The 12,607-nt window shown below is 38.9% G+C and overlaps 1 protein-coding gene across 2 annotated transcripts in view; it reads left to right on the top strand.

Moving 5' to 3' along the window:
• Positions 1–12,607, top strand: part of NET1 (neuroepithelial cell transforming 1) — a 47,110-nt gene that overhangs the window by 24,331 nt on the left and 10,172 nt on the right. Inside the window, exon 1 of one of the 2 annotated variants that reach the window (XM_010366490.2) lies at positions 10,514–10,819. The exons of the other annotated variant lie outside the window; for it this stretch is intronic. Coding sequence (XP_010364792.1) covers positions 10,727–10,819 — 93 coding nt within the window. The 5' untranslated portion in view covers positions 10,514–10,726. Of the gene's footprint in view, positions 1–10,513; positions 10,820–12,607 lie in introns of those variants that run through there. 2 annotated transcript variants of the gene reach the window in all.

Raw genomic sequence — 12,607 nt, 5'->3', positions numbered from 1 at the left:
ACATATATATATTTTTGTTTTTTGCACACGGTGTTTTGCTCTTGTTGCCCAGGCTGTAGTGCAGTGGCTCCATCTCGGCTCACTGCAACCTCCGCCTCCCAGGTTCAAGTGATTCTCCTGCCTCAGCCTCCCAAGTAGCCGGGCTAATTTTGTGTTTTTAGTAGAGACAGGGTTTCACCATGTTGGTCAGACTGGTATCAAACTCCTGACCTCACGTGATCCACCTGCCTCAGCCTCCCAAAGTGCTGAGATTACAGGCACGAGCCACCGCGCCCAGCCTGGGGGTTATATTTTGAGTATTGGTATACTCTGCCATTTTTAGATTAAACATAATAATAAGTGTTTTAGTCCTAATAAAATAACATATAAATGATAAATAATTTTAAAAGCATTGTGATTGCTTATGATTATAATAATGTCTTGGCAGTTTCTGACTTAACATTCCAAACACCACTTTGGAGAAACAACCTCGTTAGAACCATGACAGGTAATTTGATAATGTTGCAAGGCACAGATTTGAGTAGTGTGAAGCTAGCTGCCATGTGAAACCTAGTGACTTACCTAGCTTACTGTTGCTCTCCACCTGCACTTTTACTTAGCTATGATTTCTACTGGTTGCCTTATAAGATAACAAAACATTGTTTTGCTGTGACAGAGGTCCAAAAAAGAAAGCCAACTGCTGGTTCAGGTGTTGATATAAGAAAATGGTGCTCTTGGCCAAAAATATAAAAGTTAAATACAAAACAATTATTCCCGATTAGTACTCTGAGAAGCCATTGAACAATACAGAGCTATTTATCTTTAAGCTTAATCATTCCTAGACTGCAATGCATTTAAATACTTATGTCTCCTTTTTAGTATATGAATACATTGTTCTGGCAAAAAATTGAAACTTTTTTTAAAGACCTCTTTTACTGCCTTCAGCCTCTGAAGTATCCAGTTATTATTTGATGTTTGTCCAGGTCGTTTTGTTTTTATTTATCTGTTTTCACACAGTATGTGTAATGAGTACAGATATGTGATTATCGTGTATATATGCTATAGCTTGCTTTTTTAAATTTATGTTTTATTGGTACATATAAAGCAGGCTCCCTAATTCTTCTTGGTTGCTATATTGTATTCCATAGTGTGTTAAGGTACCATAATCTATTTAACCAGTCTTTTAAGACTGGCTATTTTTTGTATATTTCTTATTTTTTCATATTAAAAACAGTGCTGCAGTTTACCTTCTTGTGCACAAGGAGAGACCATGTTTGTGTCTCTATTATAGATGTTTAGAAGTGAGTTGCAAGTTTTAGTTTTGTTAATATTGTCTATTTGCCTTCCAAAATGTTTGACAAATGGATACTTTTCTATCAGTTTATGATAATATTCATACCCGAGTACCCTTTTCAACTCTATATTTTCCCTAGTATCTTAATTTTTACCAACTATTGGGATAGACAACCTGACAGAAAATCAATAAGGAAGTAGAAGATTTAAACAACACTCAGACCAAATGGACCTAACAGACATACAGAGCACTTCACCCAACAACAGTAAATTATACATTTTTCTCAAGTGCATATAGAACATTCCAGGATAGACCATATGTCAGGCTGCAAAACAAGTCTTAATACATTTATAAAGATTGAAATCATACAGACCATTTTTTTGAACACACAGAGTGAAACTAAAAAGCAGTAACAAAAGGAAATTTAAAAATGTATAAGTATGTGGAAATTAAACAACTCATTATTATAAACAACCAATTAGTCAAAACAAATCACAAGGGAAATTAGAAAATACCTTCAAATAGAGATGAAAACACAACATGCTAAAACTTACGGAATGCAACAGAAGCATTGCTGAGAGAGACACTTACAGGTGTAAACACTTTACATTAAAAAGTAAGAAATATCTCAAATCAGTACCCTAACTTTATTCTTTAAGGAGGTAATAAAAAGAAAAGGAGTCTTAACCCAAAGCTGGCAGATGGAAGGAAATTAATTAAAAACGGTGGAATAAATATAGAATCAAAAAAAACAATAGAGTAAAACCACAATATGGTTCTCTGGAAAGATTAACAAAACAAACCTTTAGGTAGACTGACTAAGAGAAACAGAGAGAAGACTCAAATTAGTAAAATGAGAGTGGGGATATTACTACCATATTGTACGGAAATAAAAAGCACAATATTAATAAAAGTACTGTGAATAATTGTATGCCAAAAAGTGGATAATCTAGATGAAATGGACAAATTCCTAGAAACACACAATCTACCAAGACTGAATGATGGAGAGAAAATCTGACTAAACCTATAACTAGTAAAAAGATTGACTCTGTAATCAAAAACCTCTCAACAAAGAAAAACTCTGAATGAGCTGGCTTTACTGGTAAACTCTACCAAACATTTAGAAAAGAATTAACATTAATCCTTCTCATACTCTTTCAGAAAATCAAAGAAAATGGAATACTTTCTAAGCCATTCTAACAGATCAGTATTATCCTGATAACCAAAGCCAACACTACAAGAAAAGAAAACTATAGACCAGCGTCATTTCTCAGCTGCTGGCAGGTTAGGCATTCACCAGTGGCAGTGACTAAAGCAGCCTTGGTAAAAGAGCGCCCCTGCTGATGGAGTACACTGAACCTTCATGCCTGCCATCGTGGCTCCTGTGCTCACGGGTCTGTTGCACCAGCACTGGAATCCACAACGTCAATCACTGGCACCTCAGAGTCTTCAATAAGTGTTAATATGAGAGACAAGGGTCCTTCCACTTTGTGGCTGTTCTCATAGGCCCATCCATATGCCTCTTCTCCAAAACTGATTTCTACCTTTTCATTCTTGGTTCCTTCCAAGCTCCTGACCAATCAGTCAGCCACCCCATTTGCCACTGCCCAGGAGCCTGTGTCTATCTGTATGTCACGCCATTTCTCCCTTCACACAGTGAACAACCAAGTGCACTGCTGACACTGGAAGTGTTCTCCTTTGCCACTCTCTTTAGGATTACCCCTGAATGGGATGCAGTGCAGTAGTGGTCCATTGTCTGCTCATAGCAACATATGAAGCTAATTCATGTGTGAATGAGGGCCCGATTTTTCTCTCAGTGGTTTTAGAGACCTACTCCACCCCTAAATGAGGAGTTGAAGAAGTACCAGTGTAATGTACTAGGTTACATAGCAGTCTGGGCCATCTGTTCATGTTATTTACTGATGCCCTTTGGTCTTCCTTAAGCCAATCACAAATGGACTATTTCCTTTGTATAACAGATTGCTGCTGTACTTCCCAACCTTCTGACTCAGTTGATTTGACCCTGTTTGTTTTGGGCACCTCTGCTAGCACAGTTAAATGATGTCCATAGCCAGGGCCTCACTCTAACTAGGTCTGCCCCACACCTGGGGCTTCTTTTCAAACCGGACTCATTTTCTGCCGTGGAAGGCATAGCTTTGCTCTGGAGCCCTAAGGCTCTGCATTGCAGTTCTCTTCCTGGCCTTGCCAGAGCATCACACGGCATCTTTGTCTACCGTAAATACCTCAACCTTGATGTGATATACCAGGTCATATGGCCTGAACAGCAGGGCAGTTTGCACCAGAGCCTAGAGGTCCTGCTACAGAGACCTCTGTTGCTCTGGGACCTACTCAAAACTATCACAGCAACATTCCCAAATATAGCAGATACTCCCTGCAGAAGATGAAGAGTCCTGCTAGTACTGTGCCTAGGAGATGCAAGGTGCAACACCTGTCCTTTCCTGTACAGGGGAGATCCCAGAAAGCCTCAGGTCGTTGGATCTATTAAAACTTTTCCAACATGGCAACCCCTGAATTTTTGTGGCATGCGTTTGATTTACTGGGATATCCAAAATACTTTCCACTTTCTTTTCGGTATAATGTTATTAATATAGTGGACCTGTATGATGTTCTGTGGAATATCCAGGTCCTTGCTGACTTTGTGACAGAAAACAAAAAGTGAACAGCTTCAGGACATGAGCAAACACAGGCTGCTGTCCTTCCCACCTAAAAGCTAACTACTTTTGACCCTTCTTACTAATGGGGATTGAAAAGAGCACATAGGCCCGATCAGTAACGATAACCATGTAACAAATGCTAGATGATTTGTTGGTCTGCTCCAGTAGACTCGACATGTTGCACAAAGCAGCTAAGGCTAGAACTACCGCTTAAGTTTACAGTGGTCCACTGTCATTTACCACAGTCCACCTCATTGTAAGAGGCACTCAGATAAATGGAATGAGAATCTAGTGAGACTATCACTTGTGCAGTCTGTAACTTTGATGGCTAATCTCTGCATTTTCTCCTGGTGTGCAGTACTGCTTCTGACTTACCATCCTGGCCCAGGTGTAAGGGGTGAAATTTCAGGGACTCCCGCTTAGCTATTCCCACCATGGTGCTGAGAAGATTATGAAAGTTCTCTCAGCTGCTTTTTCAAATCTTTTAAAGCAGTTAACCAAAGCCAGCCACCACTACAATCATTACAATTACCACTGCCCCTCTCTTGTTCATTTGTCACCACTACTATGTAAGGCATTGCCTCACTACTCGGTGTCTCATCCCTATTCATGCCTGTAGTCCTTGTCACCATTTTACTAGTGAGTGAGTCTGTTGCAGAGTCCCATCCTGTGTTTCTGATCTCTAGGACCAATCTCAGTGTCCATATTTTAGCCTAGGTTCTCCCTCCAGAAATCAGAGCCTAAAACAAGGACTCGTTGACAGGTGGTCTTTCTTGAGGTGTGATCCCAGGAAACAAGCTAGGGAAGTGAAAGAGAGGAGGCCCATGCAGTGTCTAATTAAGTTGTCACTACCATGGGCAGTGGGGTAGATCTCACTGGAACCCTCTGAAGAGCTGTGTAAAACACACCACAGACTTCTCCTCTCAAGGGACTGAAGAGGGGAGCTTTTATCCTGCAGCTACTGTGCTCCATTAGTCAACAAGTGGCCTTTCGGGTGTCCATCGTACACACTCATGGCTACACGTGTGCACATGCCACACAGCAGCATCCAAGAAGACCAGGGTGGAAGGCAAGAGATACACAGTGCAGCTGAGGCAAGGGACTGTGGGGTCAGACCTGTGGGGAGCCAGTTGCTATGGCAATGTCAAATTGGGCTGAGAAAACAGGAGGCTGGGCACAAGACACAATATTGTTTTGTCTTTAGTTTGGGGCCTTAACTGAAGTTCAGGGAAAAATGGGAGGAATCCCATTCAACAGCCTGTTACAGAAGAATAAGTGATCTTACTTTATACCGGAAGTTATTTGTTACCTGAAATAAAAAGTCACCACTAACAGTGCTGATATCCCATTGGATTGGCTATTTGTGTTGTCATCGCACAAAAGAACCATTGTTTTGACAATACCAAACTTACTAGCGTATGAGACTATTTTGTTTAAAGTGTGTCTAATAATACTTAATTGGCCTGAACTGATTTTTTCCCCCCAAATCAAATTCTTAGTACTAAGCTTGGAGACTCAAATCCACATATAACTTCATTACTAATTTCTTTCATACTCATCCAGTTCAAATGTAACTCTTTTTGTTTTTAAGTTATTACTAGATATTTTGGAACTCTGGTTTCTTAAAAGTTCTACTTTTCAATTAATACTTCCTTTTTAGTAAGATTTTAAATTTTTTTAACCTATTTTTAGTGAGATACAGAGTATATGCTTGTAATCTTGAACTCTAGAGTTTTAAAATGGAATGTAGTTTTCTCATATTTAGAAAAAGTTCTTAAAATATTTCTTGTGAATTGTGGAATCTTTTTCATATACTTGTATCATTTTAAAATATATGTTTAATTTAGTAATGTAAGGCATGAAGTCTGTACAAAGACTGAAAATACAGCTTTTACTGGTCATATTTTTCCACAAATTAAGAACTTGTTTATGTAGTCATCTATATAATGTCCTTAAAAAATACAAAGTTAAAAAATAGGTTGACAATTGCATTTCACCGTATCTCAGGCAGAGGGCAGCAGAGAACTTAGATTTTGTTTTCTCTTTGCCTGTAGTATGACTTCCCTAGTCTAATTTCCAATTGCTTGTTATTGTTCCAGTTAAAAGTAAATAATAATGCCTAGACCAAAAAAATTAATGATTATTCCTAAGCACTAATTTATTTCTAAATTCCAAACAGTTTTTCACTTGAAAGGGGGAGAACAGGTAAGTAACCTAACACTCCTTTTCTATACATAAGAGAAACATTATCTTTCTCTTTACCTTTACATAACTCAGTTAAGTTTATAAATTCTAGATGTTCTGCACAAAAGACGCTAACCAATCTGTGCCTCAGTTATGCCGTTTGTAGAAAGTTACACCGTTTGTAGAAAGTTATACAAATAGTTGCTGTTGGCCAGGCAGGGTGGCTCATGCCTGTAATTCCAGCACTTTGGGAGGCTGAGGCAGGTGGATCACCTGTGACCAGGAGTTCAAGACCAGCCTGGCCAACATGGTGAAACCCTGTCTCCACTAACATTACAAAAATTAGCCAGGCGTGGTGACACACTTGGGAGGCTGAGGCATGAGAATCACTTGAACCCAGGAGGCAGAGGTTACAGTGAGCTAGGATTGTGCCACAGCACTCCAGCCTGGACAACAGAGCAAGACTCTGTCTTTAAAAAAAAAAAAAAAAAAAAAAGGAAAGAAAAAAAACTCTTCTGGGCCAGACATGGTGGCTCATGCCTGTAATCCCAGCACTTTGGGAGGCCAAGGCAGGTGGATCACCTGAGGTCAGGAGTTTAAGACCAGCCTGACCAACATGGTGAAACCCCATCTCTACTAAAAATACAAAAATTAGCCAGGCATGGTGGCGCATGCCTGTAATCCCAGCTACTCGAAGGCTGAGGCAGGAGAGTCGCTTGAAACCGGGAGGCGGAGGTTGTGGTGAGCTGAGATCATGCCATTGCACTCCAACCGGGGCAACAAGAGCAAACTCTATCTCAAAAAAAAAAAAAAAAAAAAAAAAAAAAAAACTCTTCTAAACTTAAACAACTGGAACTATTTTATTATCTTTTTACCTACCTCATGTCTTGTTATAAAAAGGCTATAAGGCAGCTAATCTCTCAAACGTTTTTATGGTTTCCTCTATAAAAGTATTGGCAATTTAGTGAATGCCACTAGCCTGGGACTCAGGGGACTTTGGTTTTAAACTTAGTCTACTGTTAAGTCAGCTAACATATACTGAGCACTCAGTGTGTCTCAGAACATGTGGTGAAGGTTTTACATGGGTTATCTTAATCTGGACAGTGTCACAACAGCTGAGCAGACCAGAGTCAGGTCTGTTAGGCAACTGATTAACAAGGTACCTTTGGACACGTTTCTTAAACTTGGTCAGTCCTAGTTTCCTCCATCTCTGAAACTGAGATAGTAAGTACTTTATAGAGTTGATTCAATAAGATAACGTGTATAGAACTCTAGCACAAAGTAGACCTTAAATGTTTCTATTTTTCACCACTACCCGTTAAGTTTCCTTGTGAGAAAACTGGAGGATGGGTGAATGGTCTCAGAGGACCTGTGTAGCCCTCCGCTTTTCTGTAGCATTGTGACAAGGCTCAAGATTCTTGAGTCTAGTTGAACTTCCACATGTTCATCGTTCCTTTTTTAGATGCTGTCTACATTTGGACCCCAAACCTGCACATTCAAAATGAAACTAAGATTTTAGTGTTGGTGAGCTGGGGCTTTTGTGAACATGGCTGTCATCAGTATACCCTTTCTGTTTTCTATTTCTGTTTTTACATATAAAGACTTCTGTCTTTACCTTTTGGGTCCCCAGCTGAAGGAGAGAATGAAAGATATCCCCTTCTCCTCATTATCTTGGCTCATTTCTGTCGGAACTAAGTGGAAAAACAGTTTCAAGACAGACATTGGGTAAGAATCCCAGGAGAACTCCCAGCTGCTTCTTTCCTAACTCCCACTGCACGTCATCCTTTATTCCCTTAGAAACTATGTGGCCGTAAAGTGTGGCCTTACTTACGCCGTATTTTAACTGATGAAGCTAACTGAACTGAACTGCTGGGGTCTAGCCTAGGCTGTTCTTATTAGCTCTGAGAATGTAGGCAGATCACTGTTCGTAAAACTAGGAGTCCACAATTGCTCAGGTGCTTCTACTTTCATGCTATGTGGAAATATCTTCTACAGTCATCCACTCTTAAGGCCAACCACATCACACATACTGTCCAGGGCAGACTGGACAATAGAGAGTAGATGATGAAACAGAGCCAATCTCCATTACTTTAAAAAATAAAGCAGAAAGATGAATTATTACCATCATCTCATGTATAAAACACACGTAGCTACAGAAGGGCAGTGGTGGTCCTTCCTGCAAGAAGTAGCAACTCTCCTGCAAACCGCAGGCAATTACTTTTTATAGATTATTTGTCTTTATAAATGGTCTGTGCCCACTATTCTTCTGTATTCACTCTTCAGTTTGCCTGTAATTTGCCTCTATCTTTACTCCACTGAAATAGCACACTTGAGATTCTCATTAAACTTGTAATCACTAAATCTGTGGCTTTTTTCTTACCCTCCTTAACCTCTTTGCTATAATTAACATTTTTTTCTTCCCTTGGCTTTTGCTTTGTTTCTTTCCTTCTAACTACTCCTTTTGCAAAATTCTTTTTCCCTTGGCTTTCCTCCAAAGTTAGATCCTTGGACCATGTTCTTTTTGTCCACATTTTCTCTCCTAGGCATCTCATTCACTCCCATAGCTTCGATTTTGATCTCTGTATCTGACTCTCCAGTCTAAATCTAGCCTCCAGCCTCTTTTTCAGGTTTTTGTCCAACATTTCCACCTACCAGCAGAATATTTTCATTTGCATGTTCTTCCACCGCCTCAAACTCAGTATATCTAAAATGTAACTTAGAATTTTCTTTCAAAGCTTGTTCCTTCTTATTTCTTGATTTGCACTAACAGTTACCCCTCCTATTTAAAAAATTTTAGGCATCTGTGACTTCTTGCATATATCATTTTCCTTTTTCCCTACTACTCCTACTTTAGGCAAAGTTCTTATTGCCCGATTGTGATTTTTGCATTATGTTTTCAGTCATCTTTTAACCATCTTAAACACCAGTCATGTATATCTTATTACAACATGGCTCTCATTATCTCTCTCACCTGTTGAGTACAGCCATCTGTTCCATCTTTACCCGCAGCCCGTGACCCCACAGTGTGGGCTCACTCCCTCATCCTCCTCGAAATTTTCTCTTGTTCAAATCTATGAATAGTATTACATTCAAGGCCCCACAGACATAACATCTTAAACCTCTTCCTGGCATTGTTCCCAGCAGTGTCTTAGCTTAGAAAACTACCTGAAGTGGTTTCTCCTCCGGAACTTCTGTAGCACTTATTAGCTACACACCTTAGTTTTGAATTTGCAAAAGCTGTCTTCTGTTATCTCTTCAAGTGGCCCACCTTTACACAATGGTCTCTTTGGCGGATATGAAGCCTATTTTTTTATTCCCTGAGTATCTAGAATAGTGACTTTTATATGATAGATTTCTCTGATTCTAATAAATCCTAAGAATAGAAATATTTTTCCAACATACTAGCATCATATTATAGTTTATAGTATAAAATTTTACCATTCCAAATAGAATAACAAATTTTGTGTTTAAAAGGAAATCTGCTTCACAGCAGGCCTGCCAAGCCAACAAAAGTAGTGTTCCATAGAGGAAAAGATTTAGGCTAGAAATGTGGAGACTGTCACTGGTCATTGTCATTATTGTCACTTCACCTCTGTGAGCCTCATTTCTTCACCTGTAAAATGCAAGACTTTTTAAGCAGTCTTTTGACCCTGTTAGGACTATGTCAAGATCAGTTAATTCAGTTTAGAGAAGGACCCTGTTATATTATACACTTATATATAATATATACATGCTATGTATACTCTATATAGAGAGAACAGAAGTCACCTTTGTTATAAAATATCTAGTACACAGATCAAGTTTTTAAAAAATACAGAAAAAATATCTACCTCCAAGTCTAAGCAATACTGACTTTTGAAATCTGAAGTAGCCCCGTTTACCTGTAACCTCATGGGAGATTTTCTTCTGGAAGAGAAGTAACAGAAGTGCACCTGCTGTATTTACCCTGCTAGTCTTAAGAAAAAGTGGTGGGAACTATTTAAAGACTTCGATAATTTTATAATTGTGAATGTGCTTGCACTTCTGTAAGATAAAAGCAGGTTTCCTGGATAATTAGGCTTGTCTTCTTATATACATTGATCTAGCCCTATTGAACAAGAATTTCTATTTCCTTATTTGAGTTGTCAAGTTGTCCATACTAAACTTAATCCCAGGCAATAGGGTTTTATAGGAAAAGTCTCCCTGTGACTAAGCACTAGAGTAGATAATGTAACAATTTGTTTTCCTTCTGGAATGCATTTTAAACCAGGAAGAGAAGGTTCTGTCCTACTTGAACCCAGCTTCACTCTCCTCCCTGGCGAAAGCTGAGAGGCCTAGGTGTGCCCTGCTCTCAGTTAACTAAAGTCACGTGGTGGTGGGCCCCGCCCCCCCCAGGGCCTGCTTGGCTGTGGCCCCGCCCCCGAGCCCTGGGGTCGGTGCCTGCTGCCTGCGGCTCTCAGAAGCGTCTGCTACACCGCGGCGAGAGGCATGGGCACGTGGCTGCCGAGGGCGGCCGAGCTCTGGGAAGAAAAGCCCGTGTGCCTCTGCCTAGCGTCGCTACGGCGCTGACTGGGTGTGGATTGATTGGAAAGGTTTGAGGGAGTACTTGGGAAGCATGGTGGCATATGATGAGAGTGGAGGTCTCCTACCTGTTAAAAGGACCATCCGAGTCCTAGATGTCAATAACCAGTCCTTCAGAGAACAAGAGGTAAGACTTTTAAGAGAAACATTAGGCAAAAGGAATGTTTTCTGACTCCACAGAGCTTTTAAGATTTTTAACAAGGTATTAACAGTACAATTTTAAACTTTTGATCTTGTTTTTAAAATGTATGTTCTTGATTTATGTGCAAGCTTGAAATGTGTTTAGCGACTGTGGTCTAAGTTTAAATAGTTTATACATAGCATAGCTGGAGTGTACACAGCTTTTATACCAAAAAAAAAAAGATTTTAAATGTGTGTTACTCTGGTTACATTTGTCACGTTTCCGATGCTTAATATAGTTGTCGTTGTTTTTTTTAACTTGAATTTATATCATCGAGTCTTAGAAACTACCTTAATGGAGCAAGAGGAAAAGAATTCTGTTCTTGTAAATCAATGCTAGTGAACAAATTGCACCTAAAGTGCAGTCTGACGTGGTGTGCGTTTTTCTTCCATCTGATAAGTTCACCGTATGCCACTTTTTTCTTCAGAAAGAGACATGTTAGAATATTTAAACCAATGACTTATTATTTTTACCCTCCTTTGTCTGAAGTCATTGTTTTTTTTTTTAGTCTTTATGAACATTTATCAATATAAATCAAATTACTTTATGCCATTTTATGTAATCTTGATTTACTGTTGTGTGATATTCTGTTTATACTATATATTTTAATATATACTACATTGTCACTTATATGCTAGGAATAGTGTTCCTGCATTCAGTTAACTGTATCTCTTGATTGTGGTAGTGGTTTCTGTCTCTGTACACATGTCAAAACTTACCTAACTGTGCATTTTAAATATGTAAAGCTTATACCCCAGCAAAGTTGCTTGTCATGTGTACACATAAACACACCTTTTGGCAGTTAAAATAGCTGCTGTCTTCAGGAGGTACACTTTTATTTGGTGTGGTGTGGCTTTCGTTTTTGTTTCTTGGTTTTGGTCTTTGCCTGTGTGTCTCGATTTTCTCAAAATGTATAAGCATTTGCTTTGAGTAGAGCAGTAATCCACAGTCACTAGTGTGAGTCCTGCAGCTTATCATCTGTTGGGCCCATAGAAACTGGCCTTTGTTTAGTATCAGGCATGAGCTATGTTTCTGCCTTACCTTTATTTCTAAGTTAAGAAAACTAGGAATGTTGTCAGGGTTTTAGATCTAGTGACACAGCTCTAAATAATTTGGGTATTTCTAGAAAAGGAATATATCCCATGTGATCATAACTTATTTTTATCTTTTTAAAAATAACTTTTATTTTCTTTTGATTTTAAAGGTTTTGCTAAGGAGGAGAGAAGATTATTTATCTATTTTAACTCAGAGGAATAGACCCAGGAGCATACTGGTTATTTTATTCAGTGTCTTGATATGATTGGTTATAGAAGAGACCCTCCTAAAATATGTTCTGTAACTGGCATCATTAGACGAAAAAGCCTTTCTACGAAACACTGAATTCTCAACAGGATTTTTCCATGTTATTGCGGTTAGGTATAAGGGATAACCTGAAAAATACTTTAAATTATTCTCAACAATTTTGTTTATAGATGTCCAGAAATTTTTAAGGCATAAAATCTAACTACGAGTGGATTACTAACATTAGTTAATACCCTGATCTGTGGGCAGATTGCTTATAATAATGCATGTGACTGCCTAGCTAACCTAGATAGTCTAATTAAAAATTAACCTAAATTAACAACATAAACTTACGTTAGAGGGTGTTGGACTTTTTTTTCCCCTCCAAGTGAACTTTAGCCCTGGTGAAAGGTTCCCTGCAACAGAAAAATCATGGAGCATGTAAAGCTTGTT

The sequence above is a fragment of the Rhinopithecus roxellana genome, chromosome 11 (genome assembly GCF_007565055.1).
Source record: "Rhinopithecus roxellana isolate Shanxi Qingling chromosome 11, ASM756505v1, whole genome shotgun sequence".
Classification (NCBI taxonomy): domain Eukaryota; kingdom Metazoa; phylum Chordata; class Mammalia; order Primates; family Cercopithecidae; genus Rhinopithecus; species Rhinopithecus roxellana.
The sequence above is the reverse complement of the archived record's forward strand: the minus strand, read 5'-3'. Positions and strand labels throughout refer to the sequence as shown.